Source organism: Tupaia chinensis, unplaced genomic scaffold, assembly GCF_000334495.1.
Source record: "Tupaia chinensis unplaced genomic scaffold, TupChi_1.0 Scaffold000578_2, whole genome shotgun sequence".
In the NCBI taxonomy this organism is placed as follows: Eukaryota; Metazoa; Chordata; class Mammalia; order Scandentia; family Tupaiidae; genus Tupaia; species Tupaia belangeri.
Genome location: NW_006160094.1, coordinates 7491329 through 7515529, shown reverse-complemented (window position 1 = coordinate 7515529; position 24201 = coordinate 7491329). Strand labels below are relative to the sequence as shown.

General features: G+C 43.6%; 1 protein-coding gene across 4 annotated transcripts in view; it reads right to left on the bottom strand.

Annotated features, from left to right (window-relative positions):
• The window catches only part of BCL2L13 (BCL2 like 13), a 120906-nt gene that overhangs the window by 79064 nt on the left and 17641 nt on the right, over positions 1–24201 (bottom strand). For all 4 annotated transcript variants that reach the window (XR_003551022.1, XR_003551023.1, XM_006158350.3 and 1 more), the window contains exon 2: positions 21037–21207. Coding sequence is in view for 2 of the 4 variants with exons in the window: in XM_006158350.3 (XP_006158412.1) it covers positions 21037–21157 (121 nt within the window). In the remaining 2 variants the exon portion in view is untranslated. The remainder of the gene's footprint in view (positions 1–21036; positions 21208–24201) is intronic.

The following is a 24201-nucleotide window of genomic DNA, read 5'->3' as shown; positions in this document are numbered from 1 at the left end:
TTGTTTTTTGTTTTTTATTTTTTTGAGAGGTTTTCGCTATAGGGCACGTGCGCTTGCCAGACAGACAAAGAGAGACAGAGAGACAGAAAGCGAGAAATCACCCCCCGGGGGAATGGACACGCCACAATCCCTTCTCCTCCATTCTCCTCTCAGGATCTTGGGCACGCACGCATATGCGCCCGGCGTGAGTTTTAAGCCACCAGGTCCGGGACACGAACCACGGTCGACTACGTGGGAGTCCAGCAACATAGCCGTTACGCTAACTGCTGGTCCCACCTGGAGTGAGTTTTAAGCCACTGGGTCTGGTATGCGAACTGCAGTCAACTACATGGGAGTCCAGTGACAGAGCCATTATGCCAGCTGCTGGTCCCAATATGCCCAAAATCTTGAAAGGAGAATAGAGAAGGGACAGCAGGATGGCCATCCCCCCAGGTATGTGATTTCTCACTTTCCCTCTCTTTCTGTCTCTCTCAAGTGTGCATGCCCTACAGGGGAAAAAAGAGAGAGAGAATATATAAAAACTAAAAAATATGTATTATATGTACACATGTATACATATATTCGTGTATTTACATACATATAAATGAGCATTAAGTTAAACATAACAGAGGCTTTCTTTTGGCATCAAATATGTAAGCCAGAAAGATTTCTACTAAGCAGAATATGTAATCTTGCATAGGGTTGACTCTAGTTAGCACAAACCAGAACAGTCTAGAAGACTTAACTAGTTCTGGTAAAGTATTGAAAAGTTAACTATTAAAGTCTGTACCCAGTACATGACTTACTTAGAAAATAATGAAGTCCTGGGGATCAACAGGTGGCGTGGTGGTTAAGACGCTGGACACTCCCACATGGCCAACCACGGTTTGAGTCCTGAACCTGGTGGCTTGCTTTCTCACTTTCCTTCTCTCTCTGTCTCTCTCTCTCTGGTTCAAATTAAAATAAATGGATGAATAAATAAATTAAATAATTCTTCCAAAAAAAAAAAGAAAGAAAAGAATGAAGTCCTGTAATGTTACAGAAATCCTGAGTCATGACCATGCCACCTCCCTTCGCAACTTCTCATATTTACTGTTTCATGAACTTGAAACCAAATCCTCTCACACTGCACCAGTGGGGGTGGGGTTACCTCTACAGCCGATCCTATTTATAACAGCACAGACTAAAAGTGGGCTTGGTTTGACATCACTGTGTAGACAACAGATGGGATACCAAAACAGAAGAGAGCAATAATATGAACTAGTATTTCTCTCTAAGAAGTTAGACTACCTATGTCTGCATTTTTCTATAAATATTTTGAGTTTAAAAAGAAAACAATATTAAAGACAAGAACCTAACTTTTTTTTAAAGTTTTTGCTATAGGGTGTGTGTGCTTGCTAGAGACAGAGAGAGATGAGAAATCACATCCCTGGGGAGATGGCCATCCCGTCTCTTCCATCCTCCTTTTTGATCTTGGGCATGTACACCCACGTGCCCAGCATGATTTCAAGCTGCCAGGTCTGAGGTTCAAACTCCGCAGTTGGCCACATGGGATCCAGAACCTTAACCTCCATACCATCTTCTGGCCCCAAGACCTAATTTTTAAAACAAAACAAAACCACCAAAGAAGGTAAGTTCTTCAAATCCATAATGTTCGGGGGGGAAATGTTCTATACTCACAGAGGAAAGAAGTTAATAAATCCAGGCTTACATAATTCCTAAAGTCCTTATCAACTTAGTAAATCACAGGGGTTGAAAAGGTGTGGGTTTTCGGGACCAGCAGTTAGCGTAATGGCTATGTCGCTGGACTCCCACGTAGTTGACCGTGGTTCGGGTCCTGGATCCAGTGGCTGAAAACTCACGCCCGGTGCGTGTGCGTGTGTGCCCAAGATCCCGAGAGAATAATGGAGGAGAAGGGATTGCGGCGTGGCCATCCCCCCTGGGGGGTGATTTCTCACTTTCTGTCTCTCTGTCTCTCTGTCTGTCTGGTGAGTGCACGCACCCTATAGCAAAAACCTCTAAAGAAAAAAAAACCGAAAAGGTATGGGTTTTGTGGAGCATAATCTATTACACTCGAGAAATAACATAAGTATAATTAGGATGGGTAGAAAAGTATGTATGTATTATAGCAACCAACTTGTCCCAGATTGCCCAGGATTTCCCATTTTACTCAATCCTGATCAAGCTGTACAGCTAGTCAACCTACGTATAAGTGGGTTCTACGATTTGAAAATTTGTGTCTCCTCAAAATTCATGTTTAGGAACCAGCAGTTAGTGTAATGGCTATGTTGCTGAATTCCCATGTAGCCGACCGCGGTTTGAGTCCTGGACCCAGTGGCTTAAACTCACGCCGAGCGCATGTGTGTGCATGCCCAAGATCCCGAGAGGAGAATGGAAAAGAAGGGATTGCAATATGGCTATCCCCCCTGAGGGGTGATTTCTCTCTTCCTGTCTCTTTGTCTTTCTCTGTCTTACTGGCGAGCGCATGCACCCTATAGCAAAAAACTTCTCCAAAAATAAATTTAAAAAAATAAGAATAAAATAAAATTCATGTTGAAACTTAAACCTTAATGCAACCATATTGGGGCTGCAGCCTCTGGAAGGTTAAGATAATGAAGGCATGCCTTCATGAGTGGATTAGTGCTCTTATAAAAAGGACTGGAAGGGGAATGGCCATATGGTCTATTGTTAAGAGTTCAAATCCCAAACCTGGCAGGTAGAAAAACATTCCAGATGCATACACATGAGTGCCTAAAATCTGAAAAGTAAAAATGGAGAAGAAAGGATGGTGGCGTGACCATTTCCCATGGGAGGGTGCTTTGTTACTTTCCCTCTTTCTGGTGCATACACACACAATGACACATTAAAAAAAAAAAAAAAAAAAAGAGTGAGAGAGAAAGATGAACATCCCATTGAAACTCCTGAAAAATTGCCCTCGTTTGATGAGGAATCGGCAGGAGCATTATCAAGGCAGAGAATTCTCTGCTGCTTTCCTGAGAGGTTTTCAGCAAAAATACTGAAGCTTCCACAAAAACATTCTCATAATAAACAGATGTTACACTTCTTTGACCTTCCAGAAAGTCAACAAACAAAATACCCTTGGTTGTCCAAAAACACGGTTGCCATGACCTTTGTTCTTGACCAGCTTGCTTTCACTCAAACTAGACCACTCCACCTCTGAGCAGCCTCGCTGGGACTGCGCCGTCTTTCTGGACCACACTGGAAAACCATGTTTTGTCTCCTGCTACAATTCTTCGAAGAAATGCTTCCGAATCTTGATCTCACTTGTTGAAAATTTCCATTGAAAAGTCTGTTCCTATCTGCAACTGATCTGGGTACTTCAGTTTTGGAGCCCTAAATAAACCCCTATCGGTTAGGATTGTACAAACTGGACCAAGACCTGGCTATTGTTTCTGCTGTTAATTGTTGGTCCTTTTCAATTAGGGCATGAATGACATTATACTTTTTCTTTGCAAATGATGGAAATTGTCTGCCATGGTAGGCATCATCTTTAACACCATCTTGTCTCTTCTTAAAACAAGTTATACATTTGTAAATTGCTCATTTCTTTGTAGCACCAAGCCCAAAACTTTTTGTAAAGCATTAATGAGTTCACAGTTTTCTCACTCAACCTTTTTTTTTTAAAGAGTTTTTGTGTTTTTTTTGTTTTTTGTTTTTTGTTTTTGCCTTAAGGTGCATGTACTTGCAGGTGAGAGGGCAGGGAGAGATAGAGACAGTGAGAGGAAAAGTGAGAAACCACCTTGGGTGGCCATGCTGCAATTCATTGCTGCTCTAAAAGAGACTCTTTTCAAACTGATGTCCTTTTTTTTTTTTTTTTTAAGATAAATTTTTGCTATAGGGCACATGCACGTGCCAGGGAGACAAAGAAAAAGTAAGAAAATGCCCCACCCCCCCCCGGGAAACAGATACACACAGTCACTTTTATTCTCCTCTAGGGGATTTTTGGGCACACACACACATGCACCCAGTGTGAATTTTAAGCTTCCATTTCTGGGACTTCAACCACAGTCAGTCATGTGGGAGTCCAGCACCTTAACCACTAGGCCACCTACAGGCCCCGTTGCATTTTTTTAACAAAAATTTTATTCAGTTTAATTAATAAAACCTTGAGAACATAAAGTTTAGTCGCAATACTACAATTTCTCAAAAGACTATAAACATTTTGCACACTAGTTAAACTTTTAGGCAATGTGCTCATTTGTTGCTGCTATTGTTTTTTTTTTTTTTTTTTTTTTTGTAGGGTTTTTTTTTGGGGGGGATGGGGTTTCAACCAGAAAGACAGACAGAAACAGAGAGGGGATGGCCACACTGCAATCCCTTCTCCTCCATTCTCCTCTTGGAATCTTGGACACACACACAAATGCGCCTGGCGTGAGTTTAAGTCACCAGGTCTGGGACTCGAACCATAGTTGACTACATGGGAGTCTGGCGGCATAGCCATTACACCAACTGGTGGTCCCTGGCAATGTAACCTTTTTTTTTCTTTTCTTTTTTCTTTTTGGAGAGGTTTTTGCTATAGAGCTCGCCAGAAAGACAGAGAGACAGAAAGCGAGAAATCACCCCCAGGGGGGATGGCCACACCGCAATCCCTTCTCCTCCTTTCTCCTCTCGGGATCTTGGGCACGCACGCACACGCGCCCGGCGTGAGTTTAAGCCTCCAGGTCCGGGACTCGAACCGTGGTCAACTACATGGGAGTCCAGCAACATAAACATTACACTAACTTCTGGTCCCCCCGCAATGTGCCCTTTTGATGACAGATAAATTAACAAATACACACCACTATGAGCTATTTCAGAGAGTACCAAAAAAGGTTTCAATTTTTTTCTCTTGTAAAGAGATTTTTGCGGGACCAGCAGTTAGCGTAATGGCTATGTCGCTGGACTCCCATGTAGTTGACCACGGTTCGAGTCCCGGACCTGGAGGCTTAAACTCACGCCGGGCGCGTGTGCGTGCGTGCCCAAGATCCCGAGAGGAGAATGGAGGAGAAGGGATTGCGGCGTGGCCACCCCCCCCAGGGGGTGATTTCCTGCTTTCTGTCTCTCTGTCTCTCTCTGTCTGTCTGGCGAGCGCACACGCCCTATAGCGAAAACCTCTCAAAAAAAAAAAAAAAAAGAGATTTTTGCTATAGGAAGCATGTGTTTACAGGAGAGAAAGAGAGACAGAAAGCAAGAAAGCTCTCCCCTATCCCCCGGGGGGATGGCCATGCTGCAATCCCTTCTCTTCCAATCTCCTCTCGGGATTTTGGCCATGCACACACATGAGCCTAGTATGAGTTTTAAGCCACCAGGTCCAGGACTCAAACCGTGACCAACTACTTGGGAGCCCAAGGACATAACATTATGCCATCTGCTGACCCCCATTTATAACTTATCTTTTTTATTTGTCTCATTTCCATTATTCATCATCTACTCTCTACCAATCACCCCTACTGTCTCTAACATCTGCACTGATCCTCTCCACCATCACATCTTCAGATCTCTCAACCTCTATTACAAAGTGCAGACAGTACAAACTGAGTGGGGATATACAATGTGTATCTTTTAAAGTCTGGCTCACTTCACTTAACATTAAACCTTCTATATTCACCAATTTTGAGTGAAATGATAGAATCTCATTTTTTCTTACACAGTGTAATATTCCATACTACATATACAACACAGTTTTTCAACCCAATTATCAGTTTTGGGATACTTAGTTTGGCTCCATGTTTTAACAATTTTAAATGATGCTACAATAAACATCAATGGGCAGATGTCTTTCCCATTTAGTGTTTTCTTATCCTTTGGGTAGATAACAAGAAGTGGGATTGCTGGGTCATATGAAAGTTCTATTTGTAGTTTTTTTTTTTTTAAGCATTATCTATTTAATTCCGTTTGTTATTATTTATTAATTTGACCAGAGAAAGAGAAAAGGAAAGCGAGAAAGCAAGCCGCCAGATCTGGAACTTGAACCATGGTCGGCCATTTGGGAATCCAGCGTCTTTAACCACCACACCATCTGCTGGCCCATATTTGTAGGTTTTTGAGAAATCTCCATATCGTTTTCTACAGAGGTTGCAGGTTGCACTAGTTTACATTTCTACCAACACTGTAAGAGAGTTACCTTTTGACCATAGCCTGGCTAACACTCTTCTTCTTCTTCTTCTTCTTTTTTGGAATTACTTTACTTAACCTTACTTATTACTATTATTATTTAATTTGACTAGAGAAAGTATGAAAGCAAGCTGCCAGGTTCAGGATTTGAACCACAGTCAGCCAGTGGAAGTTTAGAACCTCAACTACCACACCACCTGCCAGTCCCTTGTTCCTTTTTTTTAACCCTCAACTACCATGCCACCTGCTGGTCCCTTGTTCTTTATTTGTTTTATCTTAGCCACTCTAGTTGGGTTAAATGATATCTCATTGTAGTTTTAATTTGCACTTCCCTTCTTACAAAAGACTTTAAACATTTTTTCTTATGGCTCTCAGCCATTCTTAAGTCTTCCTTGGAGAGTTGTCTGTTCAAGTTGTTTGCCGACTTTTTTAATTGGATTATTCTTTTTTTTTTTGTATGGGTAAGCTGCTTGAGTTCCCTAAATAATCTAGATACCAATCCCTTATCCGAGGGATAATTTGCAAATATCTTTTCCCATTCCAAGGGTTGGCTTTTCACTTCATTTATAGTTTCTTTTGCTGTGAGAAAGTTTTTTAGCTTGATGTACTCTCACCTGTCTTATTTTAGGGACTATTGCCTGTGTTTCAGGGGTCTTATTTAAGAAATCTTTACCTAATCCAATGCCTTCAAAAGTTTCCCCTGGGGACCAGCAGGTGGTGTGGTGGTTAAGGCGCTGGACACTCCCACATGGTTGACTTCGGTTCAAGTACTGGACCTGGAGGCTTGCTTTCTCACCTTCCCTCTCTTTCTCTGTGTATCTCCCTCCAGTCAAATTAAAGTAAATGAATGAATAAATTTTAAAAAAAGTTTCCCCTATATTTCCCACCAGCAGTTTTGTGGTTTGAGGCTTTATATTTCAGTTTTTGATTCATTTTAGTTCTAGTAATGGTGAGAAATAGGAGTCCGGTTTTATTTTCTGCAGATGGATAGCCAATTGTCCCACCACCATTTACCAAAGAGACTATCTTTTCTTCACTGTATTGTCTTATACCCTTTATCAAAGATAAGTTGACTGGGGAACCAGCAGTTAGCGTAATGGCTATGTCGCTGGACTCCCACGTAGTCGACCGCGGTTCGTGTCCCGGACCCGGTGGCTTAAAACTCACGCCGGGTGCGTGTGCGTGCGTGCCCAAGATCCCGAGAGGAGAATGGAGGAGAAGGGATTGCGGCATGACCATCCCCCCTGGGGGGTGATTTCTCGCTTTCTGTCTCTACGTCTCTCTCTGTCTGTCTGGCGAGCGCACGCGCCCTACAGTGAAAATCTCTCCAAAAAAAAAAGATAAGTTGACTGTATGATTTGGGGTTTATTTCTATATTCTGCACTCTATTCAATGGTCTATGTATCTATTTTTGTGCGAGTACCATACTGTTTTAATTATCACTGATTTGCAGTATACTTTAAAGTCAGGTACTGAGATGTCTCCAAATTTATTATTTTGATACAGTATTGCCTTGGCAAATCCAGGTCTTTTTATATTCCAGACAAAGTTTTTAATTTTTTTTCCTTTTCTATGAAGAATGTTTCAGGTAATTACATTGGGATTGCATTAAATATATAGATTAATTTGGGTAGGGCTGACATTTTGATTATATTATTTCTTCCAATTCAAAAGCACAGGATGTCCTCCCGTTTTTTTAATATCATATTCAATTATTTTTCCTTCAGTTTTCCATATAAAGCTCTTTTACTTCTTTGGTTAGATTTATTCCTAAGTATCTTATTTGTTTGATAGCTATGGTAAATAGAATTACTTTCTTCAATTCTGTTTCAGTCTGTACATTATTGTTGTATACAAAAACTATAGATTTTTGTACAATGACTTTGTATCTTTCAACTTTACTAAATTCATTTATCAATTCTAGAAGATATTTCATGAATTCCTTAGGATTTTCTAGGTGTATAATCATATCATCTGCAAATAGGGACAATTCAGCTTCTTTTCCTATCTGAACGTCTTGTTATTTTACTGTCTGGTCTGATTACATTAGCTAGGAAACCAAAATAAAACTGGAGTGGTAATACTGATATGAGACAAAATTGACTTCAAGCTGTAAAAAGAGACAAGAAGGTCTTGGGACCAGCAGTTAGCGTAATGGCTATGTCGCTGGACTCCCATGTAGTCAACTGCGGTTCGAGTCCCAGACCCGGTGGCTTAAACTCACGCTGGGCGCATGTGCGTGTGTGCCCAAGATCCCAAGAGGAGAAAGGAGGAGAAGGGATTGTGGCATGGCCATCCCCCCTGGGGGGGTGATTTCTTGCTTTCTCTCTCTCTGTCTCTCTCTGTCTGTCTGGCGAGCGCATGCGCCCTATAGCAAAAACCTCTCCAGGAAAAAAAAAAAAAGAAAAGAGACAAGAAGGTCTCTATGTAGTTATTAAAGAGATTATTCACCAAGAAGATATAATGATTATAAATATTTAGGTACCCAACATTGGAGCACCCAAATACATAAAACAAATACTGCTAGACCTAGAGAGATAGATTGCAATACACTAATTGTTGGAGATTTCAAAATCCCTCACTCTCACCCCTAGACAGGTCACCTAGACAAAAAGTAAACAAAGAGACACAGGAGCTTAATGATCCATAAGCTAAATATATATGATAGACATTTCCAGAACATGTCACCTAAGAACTACAAAAATACATATTTTCTAAGTCCCACATGAAATATTTTTGAAGACTGACCATATAATAGGGCACAAAACAAGTCTTTATAAATTTAAAAGTAGAGAAATCATATTTAGCATCTTTTCTGATTTCAATGGAATTAAAATTGAAAACAAGAAAGAGCCTTCGAAAATGTACAAATAGATGGAAACTGAACTATTTACTCCTAAATGACTTTAAAACTATACGTCAGCCAGGTAGTAGGGTACTTAAGACAGATGGATCCAACATGACCGACTGTGTGGTTTGAATGTAAGACCCTGTGGCTTGAAGAACACACCAGGGGGGACCAGCAGTTAGCGTAATGGCTATGTCGCTGGACTCCCATGTAGTCGACTGCGGTTTGTGTCCTGGACCTGATGGCTTAAATCTCACACCGGGCGCGTGTGCATGTGTGCCCAAGATCCCAAGAGGAGAATGGAGGAGAAGGGATTATGGCGTGGCCATCCCCTCTGGGGGGTGATTTCTCGCTTTCTATCTCCCTGTCTCTCTGACTGTCTGGTGAGTGCACACTCCCTATAGCAAAAACCTCTCCCCAAAAAATAAAATAAAATAAAATAAAACACACCAGGCACATGTATACGTATGTCCAAAATCCTAACAGGAAAATGGAGAAAGGACTGTGGTATGGTCGTCACCCTGGGTGGTGGTGGGGAAAGTGTGTGTGCCTTCTCACTGTCTCAGTTTCTCTTTCTCTCTCTCTCGCTCTCTTCAATGAGCACAATCTATAGCAAAAATTTTTTTTAATTCCTTAGAAACAAAACTATCGAAAAAGAAGTTAAGGAAGAAAATTGAAAATGTTCTTGAAACAAATGATAACAACTCTCCAGAAACTCTGGGACACACTAAAAGCAGTCCTATGTGGAAAGTTTAAGAAAATTAGTGCGGGCCAGCAGGTGGTGGGTGACTGGGATGCTGGACTCCCAATGGCCAACCACAGTTCAGATCTCAGACCTGGCAGCTTGCTCTCTCAGTTTCTCTCTCCTTCTCTTGTCAAATTAAAAAAATAATAATAACAAGTAAAATGAATATTTTTTTTAAAAGAGAAAGACAATTAGTGCTTAGAAGGAAAAAACAGAAAGATAGTATAAATAAATAACCTAACAACCCATCTCAAAGAATTAGAAAAGCAAACAAACAAAAATAATAGACAAAAACAAACAGTAAAGATCAAAACAGAAATAGAGAAATAATAATTTAAAAAATCAACAAAACAAAAAGCTAGTTTTTGAAAGAAAAAATAAGATGGACAAACTACTGGCTAGACTAAGAAAATAAAAGAACCAGATCAATTAAATCAGAAATGAAAAATGTAATTGAAACAGATACTACAAAATAAAAAATTATTGGAGCACTAGCAAATACTACAAGTAACTATAATCCAAAAAACTGGAAAATCTAGAAGAAATGGATAAATTCCTGGACGCATACAAACTACCTCAATTGAATCAGGAAGAAACAGAAAGCCTGAATAGATCAATAACAAGTATGAGATTAAATCTGTAACAAATACTCTCCCAACAAAGAAAAGCCCCAATCCCAATGGCTCCTTATCAGAATTATACAAAACATTTAAAGAATAATTAACACCAACTCTCCTCAAACTATTTGGTCATTGAAAAAGTCATGATGCATTTTTGCACAGGAAAACAACAGACAAAATACATCATGACTTTTTGTTTTAAAGATCTGTTTCATTTCTTTCTTTTTTAAAATTAATTAATTAATTAATTAGACCAGAGAAAGTGAGAATGTAAGCCACCAGGTCCGGGACCGAACCAGACTCGGCCACGTGGAGGTCCAGTGCCCTCAACCAGCAGGCCACCTGTCAGCACTCCATTATGACTTTTCCAACAACTCAATACTTCTAAAGATCCAAATAGAAGGAATCCTCCCAAATTCATTCTATGAAGCCTCCATCACCTTGATACCAAAAGCAGACAAGGACACACATGAAAAAGTAAACTACAGATCAGTATCTCTGATGAAAACAGACACAAGATACTAGCAAATTGAATCCAGTAGCACATTAAAAAGATTATTTATCAGGCCAGCAGGTAGTGTGAAGGTTAAGGCAGCTGGATCCCACATGGCTGACTCCACAGTTCAAGTCTTGGATCTGGTGGCTTGAAAATCACCCTGGGTACTTGTGCACCCAAAATCTCAAGAGAATGGAGAGAAAACTGTAGCGTGGCTATCTCACCTGGGGGATGATTTCTCACTTTTTCTCACTTTCTCTCTCTCTCTCTCCAGCGAGCACATGGCACTAAAAAGCAAGCAAAAACTAAAAAGATAATATATCATGTAGGCTTTATCTCAGGAATGCAAAAATGGTTCAACATATACAAAATAATAAATATGTCACACTAACAAAAAGAAAGATATGGGACCAGCAGTTAGCATAATGGCTATGTCTCTGGACTTCCACGTAGTTGACCACAGTTCAAGTCCCAGACCTGGTGGCTTAAACTCACACTGGGCGCATGTACATGCATGCCCAAGATCCCAAGAGGAGAATGGAGCAGGAGGGATTGCAGCGTTGCCATCCCCCTTAGGGGTGATTTCCTGCTTTCTATCTTTCTATCTCTCTCTGTCTTTCTGGCAAGTGTACACGTCCTATAGCAAAAACCTCTCCAGAAAAAAGAAAAAAGATAAAAGCCATATTATTATATCCATTGATGTAGAAAAAGCACTAAATAAAATAGAACATCCCAGGGCTAGCTGGTGGCATGGCAGTTAAAGGAACTGGTTCCCACTTGACAGACAGCATGGTTCAAGTCCTGGACCAGACAACTTGAAAACCATGCTGGGCCATGTACACAGATGTGCATACCCAAAATACCAAGAGGAAAACAGAGGAAAAGGGATTGCAGTGTCACCATCTTGGGGAAGTAATTTCTCACTCTCTCTCTCTCTTTCTCAGTAGTGACATTTTGGTGCTGAAACCCAGGAAGACTCACTAGAGGCAGCCATCTCAAGCAGGACCCATATCCTTCCCAAAACTCTCTGCTTACATGCCACTCTGGACTTTTCATTCAGGTTAATGATGAGACTTTTCATCCCTGCTCAGAAGTGTCACCCAGGGACCATGTGCCCTCACAGGAAAAGGTTCTAACACTAGGTGAACACCCTCCTCTGATTGGAACAGGTCCTTTCTAACCCTCTTGAAACTGAGGGATTCTCCCCTTCAAGTGTGGTACACTGCGCACTGTCAGAGAGAATTTTCAGACTAGGTGATGCTCTGTCCACTAAATTCCCCTCCTGGGTCTCTTGTCTTCTCGCTTCTCCCACCACAGGCAATATCCAATCACATATTCCAAAGAACACCCCTTTGCTCTGTCTCCTAAAGAACCTCTACACGTTGGGACCAGCAGTTGGTGTAATGGCTATGTCACTGGACTCCCATGTAGTTGACCGCGGTTCGCGACCCAGACCCAGTGGCTTAAAACTCACACCGGGCATGTGTGTGTGCGTGCCCAAGATCCCAGGAGGAGAATGGAGGAGAAGGGATTGCGGTGTGGCCACCCCCCCTGGGGGGTGATTTCTCACTTTCTATTTCTCTGTCTGGCAAGCGCACGCACCTTATAGCAAAAAAAACTCTCAAAAAAAATAAATAAATAAAATAAGAACCTCTACACGTTGTATTCAGGAGGTATTCAGGAGGTGAAATCAAGCCCCGCTGGGTCACTTTTTTCTGTAACGTGGTCTGGCCTCAAAACAAGCTTGACAGTGATTCTCAGTGGCCAGAAAATGGCATTTTCCAAATTCTCAGCCATCTTGATCATTTCCTTTGGTGTAATGCCAAGGGGTCAGAGGTTCCCTATCCCCAGGCCTTCTTCTTTCTCCGTGCCAGCCCCTCTCTGCCAATCCTGCACCACTTTCCATTCCTTCTCCTCTGCAATTGCCCTTCTGTCTCTATGGAGGACTCTTCTCACTTAGACCCTTAGATTATGCTCCCCCTCCCCTACCCCCTCCACCACTTTACCTTCCTCCTCTGATATCTCTTTGCCAGCTCCCAAGACCAAAAGCCCCCAACTGGCAACCTCTCCTCCTTCCCCTCCCACAAAATCTTGAGCTAAAGACATCCTCCAAATCCACCAGCCTTCTACCACCCCTGTGCCTCTCTTACTGGTCTGTGAAGCAGCAAGAGCTGATGGCATTATCAGAGTCCATGCTCATTTTTCAATATCTGAAGCAAATTGAAGCAAAACTTCCTTCAACCCAACTGAATTTACTAAGAAATTTAAATATTTCTCCGTGTCTTATGATTTATCCTGGAAGGACAGTCACATCATTTTCTCTACTTGTACTAATCCCAAAGAGAGAGGCTGCATCTGGCCTAAAGCAAGGGATTACGGAGATTATCTTGATCTGAGGCAGCCCTGATGCTTATGCCTCTGGCTTCACAGCTGTCTCCAACCAAGATCCTCACTGGGACTATCAGCATGGGTCTGCAGACTGTATTAGAGATGACGCAATCCCATGCTCTCTTGCCTTATTGAAAGGATAAAACAGGTCACACTAAGCCCATCCACTATAATAAGGTTAAATAAATTTACCCAGACCCCAGATGAACACCCTCTCTATTTCTCTGTCTTTCTGAGTACACTTCCTCTCTAGTCCTTCAGAGGCCCTTCACCTCTATTCTAACTTAGTTAAAACTCCAGAGAAGGCCAATTTATCCTTGCAGTGTATTTCATCTCCCAATCAGCCCCTGATATTTGGTATAAGCTACACAAATTTAAAAAGGGGCCTCAGCTCCCACAATCTGAATCCACAGACCTAGCCATCAAGGACTTTAATAACTACAGTGAGGACAGACAAATAGAGAAAAGGGAGCAAGACTGGAAGCAGTCTTGACAACAAGAGGCCTTCCAAATGGCAGCCTCTGCAATTGAAGTAGTATTTAAGGTTCAAGGGGGACTTACTGAGGACCCCAGCCAACCACAAGGACTGCTGGCCTTGTCTAGACCTTGGACCAATGGGCTCTGGCACTGCATCTGGCTTCACTGCACACTACTGATCTGACCAAGCCTTGAGTAACTTTCCCTTGGTAGGCAAGTTCATTGATTTCTTTTTTAAGAATTATTTTACTTAACTTTATTTACTTATTTAATTTTAATTTGACCAGAGAGGGACAGAGTAAGAAGGGGAGAGTGGGAAAGTGAAAAAGCAAGCTGCCAGGTCCAGGGCTCAAACTGCAGTTGGCCATATGACAGTCCAGCGCCCTTAACCACCACACCACCTGCCAGCCCCAGTTACTTGATTTCTTAATTAATACCAGAGCAACTTATTCTGACCTTCCTGGGCTTTGGGGTCCCCTGCCCTCTTCATGTACTTCCATCATAGAGACAAAGGGAGGCCACAACCTACTTTATAGACCCCAAATTTATTTTGTGCTCTGAGAGATCAAGTCTTTGCTAATCCCTTTCCAGTAATTCTCAATTGCCCTAACCCCTTCTTAGAATGAGATCTTTTGTTTGCACATGTGTGTGTGTGTGTACTTGGAGTATGAGATATGCCATACAGTATAAGTCCTTAAGGAATTCTGTTCAATTTGGCTTATACAAATCAATATAAATGTTTTTCAAGTTCATGTGACTCAAATCTTTAACAAAAAAACTAGCTTCAAATATATTAGAAAGGAAACATTTAATAGATGAAGATTTTCACAGTTGGTCAGATATCACATTTGCCTTAATAGTGCTTCCTTAATAAAACCACTGACATTTAAGTGTTATGTGTTACATGTGGTAATGGTGACTATCTAACATGCCATAAAAATAATTAGGGGGGAGCCAGCAGGTGGCATGCTGGTAAAGGCACTGGATTCCCAGATAGTCAACTACAGTTCAAATCCTGGACCTGGTGGCTTGAAATTCACACTGGGCAGAGGTGCGTGTGTGCCCAAAACCCCAGGAGCAGAATAGAGGAGAAGGAATTGTGGCAGGGTCAACCCCCCTGGGGGGGATGAGTTCTCTTTCTTTCTCACCATCTCTCTTTCTCTGGTGAATGCACACATCCTAATTCAAAAACCTAAAAAGTAAAATACATAAAAGGACGTAAGTCCAATGTTAAGCATGGACTCATGGAGATCCAGCCTGAATTGCTGCCTGGTTCTTCCTGAGTCCTCCTTACAGCTCTAAGAAATTTGTTAAACTAAGATTTTTAAAGTTTATAGCTGCATATTCATAAGCTATTGCTATATGTTAAACGTTAAATCTGCAGGACCAGCAGTTGGCATAATGGCTATGTCACTGGACTCCCATGTAGTTGACTGTGGTTCAAATCCCAGACCCCTTGACTTGAACTCACGCCGGGCATGCGTGCGTGCGTGCCCAAGATCCCAAGAGGAGAATGGAGGAGAAGGGATTGCGGCGTGACCATACCCCCTGGGGGGTGATTTCTCACTTTCTGTCTCTATCTCTTTCTGTCTTTCTAGCAAGTGCATGTGCCCTATGGCCAAAACCACTCCAAAAAAAAAAGTCATACCTGCTAAAAGTTGAAAAGTTCTGGTTGAGGGCCAGGCGATGTGCTGGTTTAGGTGCTGGTTAGGTGCCTAGAGTCCTCAGTTTCTCCTGGCATTCATGTTTACCGAGCGGCAGCAGGATGTGCACGCTTACCGAGCAGCAGCAGGGCAATCTAAACAGCCGGCCACGTCCACGTGAGACAGACATCCAGGTGGCCCTGGAAGCTGCCAGTGCAAGCTCCAGGGCTAACTTTAATCAGGCCCAGTATGTGAAATGGGGCCTGGGAGACTCCGGTCCAAGGACCCAGCAGGGCAGGAGTCAGAGCACAGAGTAGGACGGGCTAAGGCCAGAGCTCCCACCTGTTTTCTTCCTTCCAGCTTTCCAGCACTCCCCGTTTAATCTTCCTGCTGAGAATCTAATTCTATCCCTTGGAACTCTCCTCTCAGTTGCACTCTCAAGAGCTGGGACAGGTTTAATACCCAGACCTTAAGTCCTGGTCCTGATGTAAATTAGATGACTAGGAGATTTAACAAAAAATAAAGGTTCAAACTGTAACTCCATTCTCCAACTAGAGCTCTTCTGTCACTGACAAGGCAAATTTTGTGTAGGGTCTACAAACTGTGCCATGCCCTCCTGGCCATACTCAGCCACCCCTCTGAGGAACCACCCACAAACAGCCTTGGGAGCTCCCCAACATCCAGCCTCCCCCTTTGCAACAGAAAATGAAGAAGCTGTCAGCACTCCCCTGCCTTTAACACCCCAGGCCCTGTTCGGCCTGGCCTGAGGCCCAGGAGCCTACTGCCTGAGCTCTGCCTTTGCAGGGAGTAAGCAGGCCAACAGGACCCATTCAAGTTCGGGTTTTCTCAGTGCAGGGTCTTGCTCACAGATCAGAGCAGAGCTAGGAAAATTCTTAGATAACTCAGAAAAGTGCTATCAGAAATCGGCAATTTACCTTAACTTGTGACTTAACTTTATTTAGCACCCAAGTTACTCAGGGTAATCCTGAAGGCTGGGGAACTTAAATTCTACCTGAGGGCCAGATCTGAAAAGCCCAGTTCAGTGCCTCTGGCTTGGGAAAACTCCAGATGTTACCAATGTGGGAAATCTGGGCACTGAAACGATCAGTGCCCAAAACTGGCATCCTCCTGTCCCCACTGATGCCTTGTCCCCAACGTGAAGGAGTTGGCCACTGAAGACAGAAATGGCTGGGGCTCCAAAGGGAGCCTGAGACTCTGCAGTCATCATGGCCTAAAAAAATGAGGATTGGGAACCAGCAGTTAGAGTAACGGCTATGTCGCTAGACTCCCACGTAGTCGACTGCGGTTCGCATCCCGGACGCGGTGGCTTAAAACTCACGCCAGGCACATGTGTGTGCATGCCCAAGATCCTGAGAGGAGAATGGAGGAGAAGCGATTGCGGCGTGACCATGACCCCTGGGGGGTGATTTCTCACTTTCTGTCTCTCTGTCTCTCTCTGTCTGTCTGGCGAGCGCACGCACCCTATAGCGAAAATCTCTCCCAAAAAAAAAAGTATGCACCACTATGACCCAGCCAGAAATGTTACACTTTATGTGACTAAAGAAAAAAAAAAAATGAGGATCAGGAACCAGCAGTTAGCGTAATGACTATGTCACTAGACTCCCACATAGTCGACCGCGGTTCACGTCCCGGACCCAGTGGCTTAAAACTCACACCGGGCGCGTGTGCGTGCGTGCCCAAGATCCCGAGAGGAGAATGGAGGAGAAGAGATTGCAGTGTGACCATCCCCCCTGGGGGTGATTTCTCGCTTTCTGTCTCTATGTCTCTCTGTCTGTCTGGCGAGCGCACGTGCCCTATAGTGAAAATCTCTCAAAAAAAAAAAAAAAAAATGAGGATTGATGGGGCCCAAGACCTCAGTAGCTCCCTGTGGGCATCTAGAAGTCTCATCTGATGAGCCTCTAGTAACCCTTAAGCTGACAAATAAGAACATGCTCTTTAAGATAATGTTTGTCTGAATCAGAGGTTAAGGTTATTTCTGAAAGTAAACTCCTAAGAGAAAAAAGGAGGAAAAAATAATAGTAAACAGGAAAGAGAGACATATAAAGGTTACAATTATGAAAATATATTTTTGTTAAAAGAGAAGATTTTGGAAGCCAGCAGGTGGCGTGTTGGTTGGGGGCACTGGACTCCCACATAGCCAACCGTGGTTCAAGTCACATACCTGGTGGCTTGCTTTCTCGCTTTTCTTCTCTCTCTCACTCTCTCACTCTGTCCCTCTCTGGTCAAATTTGAATGAATAAATAAATAAACAGATACATAAATAAAGTTATATGAAATAATTCTTTAAAAAAAGAGATTTTGATATAGAAGGAATTTCATGTGGTAAAGTTTTTTTGGGAGAGGTTTTTGCTATAGGGGACATGAGCTCGCCAGAAAGACAGAGAGAGACAGAGACAGAAAGTGAGAAATCACCCCTCAGGGGGGATGGCCATGCTGCAATCCCTTCTCCTCCACTCTCCTCTCGGGATCTTGGGGACACATGCACACGCACCCAGTGTGAGTTTAAGCCACTGGGTCTGGGACTCAAACCACAGTCGACTACATGGGAGTCCAGCAACATAGCCACATGCCAAATGCTGGTCCCATGTGTGGTAAAGTTTCTTAAGGTAAAATGACTAAGGTAAAAGAAAAGAAGAGAAAAAAAGTAAATGTCTTAAAGCACGTTATTAAAAGTTTGAGTTATGGGAACTAGCAGTTAGCATAATGGCTATGTCGCTGGACTCCCATGTAGTCGACCACGGTTCACATCCCGGACCCAGTGGCTTAAAACTCACACCGGGCACGTGTGCATGCGTGCCCAAGATCCCGAGAGGAGAATGGAGAAGGGATTGAGGCGTGACCATTCCCCCTGGGGGGTGATTTCTCACTTTCTTTCTCTCTGTCTCTGTCTGTCTGGCGAGCGCACGCATCCTATAGCAAAAACCTCTCCAAAAAAAAAAAGTTTGAGTTATATTAGAAAAGGGTCTGAGAAGGAATTATAAAGAATTATGAAGGGCCAGGATGTGGCATGGTGGTTAAAGTGCTGGACTCTCAAATGGCCAACCATAGTTCAAATCTTAAACCTGGTGGCTTATTTTCTCATTCTCCCTTTCTCTCTCTCTCTCTAGGGTCAAATTGAAGAATAATTATACAAAGATAAAATTAAATAAATAATTCTTTTAAAAATTTATATAAAAAAAGAATTATGACAGTATTTTTGTGAAAGGATTTTATATATGCTCGATATTTAAAAAAAAAAAATTCTAAAAGCTCATGCAGGGGTCAGGAGTGGCCCTGGGTGACCTCCTTCAGGCTGTCACTAAAGCCTAATGGTTAGAACCACCAGGGAGGGCCTCCTCCAACTGCTACTTCACAATCCTTACTTAACCTTTTAGTTTTCTTGTTATGCCAGATTGTCTTTACCCTCTATTAACCTGAAATATTCTTTATTTTTTTAAGGTAGTTTATTAAGTAAAAGTGAAAGTACACTTCCGAGAGGTAGGAGTGGATCTGAGCAGATCAAGAAAGAATGGCTCAAAAGGCCTGAGATACTCTTATAAAAACTGCCACTACTGTTATATCAGGAGGAAGTTCTATTTCACAAAACCTACTACCTATCTAGCTTCTCACTGAAGCTACTTTTTTTTTTTAAGAGAGATTTTTGCTATAGGGTGTGTATGCTTGCCAGAGAGACAGAGAGACAAAAAGTAAAAAAATTACCCCCTAGGGGGATGACCATGCTGCAATCCCTTCTCCATTCTCCTCTTGGAATCCTGGGCATACACACACACACCAGTCTGGTGTGAGTTTTAACTTGCTGGGTCCAGGACTCGAACCATAGTCAACTATGTGGGAGTCCAGCGATTTAACTGCTATGCCATCTGCTGGTCCCCATCACCAAAGCTACTTTAACAAATACTAAGAGTTTGGGAAAGAGAACTAGAGGGCAGAAATCCAAGTCCTGAGGGGCTGGTAGGTAGCATGGTGGTTAACGGCGCTGGTCTCCCACATGGTCAACTGCAGTTTGAGTCCTGGACCTGGCAGCTTGCTTTCTCTCTCTCTCTCTTTTTCTCACACACACAATATACACTAGTCAAATTAAAATGAATGCATAAATAAACAAATGAGGTTGAATAGAATACATCTAAAAAAAAAGAAGTAATCAAGTCCCGAAACATCTATTCTCTCTTTGCGTTTCAACCTGTCTTTGTGACACGGGCCTGTTATCTGACTGGCTCCTCTATTTACCCATGTTTACCGACTAACTGCACCGGAACATTCCTTGTTTCTCCCTGCCCCGATCTGAACATAATCCCCAAAGACTAAGGCCTCCCAGTCTCCGTAATGGCAGAACGGTCTCACTGAAAAAGGAGGGTGCTCCAAATGATGCCCCAGCAGACCTGGGAATTTCTATGGGGAGAGGCATAGGGACAGGAAACATGGCTACATCTCTTCACTACTTCAAAACTCTTTGCTCTGACCTACAACAAACCTAGGTGAAATACACCAAAGTCTCCTACAGATTCGAGACCAAGTAGACTCCAGGGCCACGGTAATTCTCCCAAACCAAAAAGGCCTGGACACTGTTGGAGCAGACAAGGGGCCTCTGCCTCTTTCTGTAAGAAGAGTTCTGCTTTACCTTTCCCTGCCTGCCTCTACCGACATGCCTCTTCTAGTTTCTGCAGGACCTCCACTCCTAACATGTAATCCACTTCATCTGAGACACCATCCCACCACTGACTCCAACACAGGTTGAGAACATCTTGCTCCTCTGCAGGGTATGATATGGATGCCTGTCTCTGGAGGACCTCTTCACCCCATCTTCCTGAAGGAAAACACCCCTTCTCAGCATGAAGCAGCTCGAGAAGGCTGACCATTGCTCATAATCCCTTGACCCACCCTCACCCCACCCCCCACTTATTAACTTTTATTATTATTAAAAAAATTTTTTGAGAGGTTTTTGCTATAGGGCGCGTGCGCTCGCCAGACAGACAGAGAGAGACAGAGAGACAGAAAGCGAGAAATCCCCCCCCAGGAGGGATGGCCATACCACAATCCCTTCTCCTCCGTTCTCCTCTCGGGATCTTGGGCACGTACACACACGCGCCCGGTGTGAGTTTTAAGCCACCAGATCTGGGACGCAAACCGCGGTTTACTACGTGGGAGTCCAGTGACATAGCCATTACGCTAACTGCTTATTAAAAATTTGATATAGGACACATACATCCACCAGAGAGAGGGAGAGGAAGTCCAGCCATTTTAACAACCATGCCATCTGCTGGTCCCACAAAATATTACGCTCTCAAAAAGCATTAAAAGTAACTGCTTTGGGGTCAGCCATGGCTGTGCTGGAGCCGAGGCGAGTGCTGGAGCGGTGTGGTGGGCCCGGGGCTGGATAACGAATCATATGTAGGAGTGCCTACGTGTGCCTGTGATCCTGGCTGGCCAGGAGGCTGGGGAAGGACTGCAGCATGGCAAGACCGTTGAGGATGCTGGTCTTGACTGTCTGTCTGCCTTTCATTGAAAAAAAAAAAAAACCCTAAAGAGAAGTCGTTTCTTCTGGGAATGGAACAAGACGCCAAAGGGATGAGGTAAGGCGATACTCTATAAAGTTATTGCTATTACTGATCTTAGAACCATTTATATAAGTTACTTAGATGCATACACTTTTATAAATGAAGTCCTTATTACAACTTAACATAACCACCATAAGCCAAAGATAATACCTTGGGGTGAGGAAGGGTGTTGCTCTTGCAACTTCTCCTGAGAGAGGAGTCCCAAGTAGCTGAGAACCACATACTTCGTTTCATAATGAAATCCTAGAGGCACAGTAGTAGAAGACGCCATTGATTTGGCTGGCAGAGCTCCAAAGAGGTCTACTTACAGGTGTGTAAGACCTAAAAACACAAAAGTATTCTTTTCAGTTGACAGCTTATCACACGCCAATACACTTTCCCACTGACACCAACTGTTCAACTAAATACCCAAGTAAATGGTTCTCGGACCTTTCTTTCTAGTAGTATTTTTAAAAATGTAACTGGGAGGCCATCAGGGTACATGCAGAATAAAGCAGCAGGACCCACGTGGCCAAGACAATGGTCTGAGTCCCAGACCCTTGGCTTCGAAGTCACGCCCACTGCGGTTGTGCGCACATCCAAAATCCAGAGGAGGAGGAGCCAGGATTGCGCGTGGCCACGCCCCCAGGCCTGACTTCTCATTTTCCCCCTTTCTCTCTGGGGAGCTTGTGGCCCTATAGCAACAGCAACAAACGAGCCAACTGGGGCTAACCAGCGGCAAGAAGGGGCTGTGGTGCTCCGTGAGGCAACCCCAGGGGGGTGCTCCCAGCTCAGGTCCGGGGCCCCGCTAAGGCAGTGTGTGCTCCCCGTGATCTGAAGCCGGCGGAAGGTTATGGGCCAGTTATGGCATCCGATCCTCTTGGGGGTGCCGTCTCGGCCTCTCTCTAGGAACAAACTTTAAAAACAGTAAACGCTATCCGAGTCCCGGACCTGAGGGCCTGAAAACCACGCGTGGAGCACGTATATGTGTGCCCCGAACCCCAGCACTGAGGGAAATGGATTGAGACGTGGCCACCGCCCCCCCACCCCAGCAAGAGGTGATTTCTATATGCGCCCTACGGCAAAAAAAAAAAAAAAAAAAAAAAAAAAAAAACCTGAAAAATAAAAATTTTCAAATAAAGAACTTATAGGGAGGCCAGCAGGTGGTATGGTGGTAAAGTGCCCTAGACTCCAACCACGGTTCAAGTCCTGGACCTGGCAGCTTGCATTCTCGTTTTGCTACTCTCACTGTCCCTCTCTGGTCAAATTAAGTAAATAAATAAGGTTTAAAAAAACACTACCTACACCCCTCTCCCCCTTACCTCCACCCTCTTGTACATGTCATTTCCTCTAGTAATGAAGTTCTCTAAATGTGCAAAGCTCACGGCCACATAACCAGTTCAGATGTCCCAGGGTTCGTTTTATTTCTTAAAGAATTATTTTATTTATTCATTCATCTATTTTCCTTATTTATTTAATTTCATTTATTCATTCATTCATTTTCCTTTGACCAGAGACAGACGGACACACAGAGAAGGAAAGTGAGAAAGCAGATGTCCCGGAGTTTTTGTGACTTGAACGAACGTGCTATACGATCGGTCTGAGTCAGAGGAAAACCGGGAGTTACACGTGCAACCTGCGGGTCTCTCACGAGGAAACGGCTTCCGTCCTACGGTGTGATCTGTAAATCTGGCTGTGTTCTAGCATCTCTAACACGTGCCTGTGTATGTGGAAGAACCCTCAGCATGTCTCATCACCCCATGGCCCCCTTTCCTCAGCCCTCCAGCAACCCAGAGCCTAGGTACCCACGCTGCAAGTGTGTTTTCTGGCAGAGCTGCTGCGGGACTTCCCTACAGGTGGCCGCATGGCTTTCAACGCTGCAGGCACTTGCTAGCCCTGTGCAACCCCACAAACCTCGCTGACATTCAAATAAGGACAGCGACTGTGGAGCCAACCAGACAGTCCCTGAATGACAATGGAAATTAGCATCCCAGCCTGAACCATGAGGTACCCTGTGTCTTAATCCAGTCACACTCACTTTGTCTCATGGACCTGGCAACTGTCTCACCTAACCATGTACCGTAAAAGTTGTTTCACACTGAAACACTTTGTGCCACTCTTAGTTTTCCAAATAACTTTGCCTTTTTTTTAAAGTTTTATTTAATTTTATTTAACTCATTCATTTATTTTTTTAAAAATATGACCATAGAGGGAACCAGCAGTTAGCATAACAGCTATGTCGCTGGACTCCCACGTAGTCGACCGTGGTTCGCATCCCGGACCTGGTGGCTTAAAACTCACGCCGGGCGCGTGTGCATGCGTGCCCAAGATCCCGAGAGGACTATTTTCCTTATTTATTTAATTTCATTTATTCATTCATTCATTTTCCTTTGACCAGAGACAGACGGACACACAGAGAAGGAAAGTGAGAAAGCAGATGTCCCGGAGTTTTTGTGACTTGAACGAACGTGCTATACGATCGGTCTGAGTCAGAGGAAAACCGGGAGTTACACGTGCAACCTGCGGGTCTCTCACGAGGAAACGGCTTCCGTCCTACGGTGTGATCTGTAAATCTGGCTGTGTTCTAGCATCTCTAACACGTGCCTGTGTATGTGGAAGAACCCTCAGCATGTCTCATCACCCCATGGCCCCCTTTCCTCAGCCCTCCAGCAACCCAGAGCCTAGGTACCCACGCTGCAAGTGTGTTTTCTGGCAGAGCTGCTGCGGGACTTCCCTACAGGTGGCCGCATGGCTTTCAACGCTGCAGGCACTTGCTAGCCCTGTGCAACCCCACAAACCTCGCTGACATTCAAATAAGGACAGCGACTGTGGAGCCAACCAGACAGTCCCTGAATGACAATGGAAATTAGCATCCCAGCCTGAACCATGAGGTACCCTGTGTCTTAATCCAGTCACACTCACTTTGTCTCATGGACCTGGCAACTGTCTCACCTAACCATGTACCGTAAAAGTTGTTTCACACTGAAACACTTTGTGCCACTCTTAGTTTTCCAAATAACTTTGCCTTTTTTTTAAAGTTTTATTTAATTTTATTTAACTCATTCATTTATTTTTTTAAAAATATGACCATAGAGGGAACCAGCAGTTAGCATAACAGCTATGTCGCTGGACTCCCACGTAGTCGACCGTGGTTCGCATCCCGGACCTGGTGGCTTAAAACTCACGCCGGGCGCGTGTGCATGCGTGCCCAAGATCCCGAGAGGAGAATGGAGAAGGGATTGCGGCGTAGCCATCCCCCCTGGGGGGGTGATTTCTCGCTTTCTGTCTCTCTGTCTCTGTCTGGCGAGCGCACGCGCCCTATAGCTAAAACCTCTC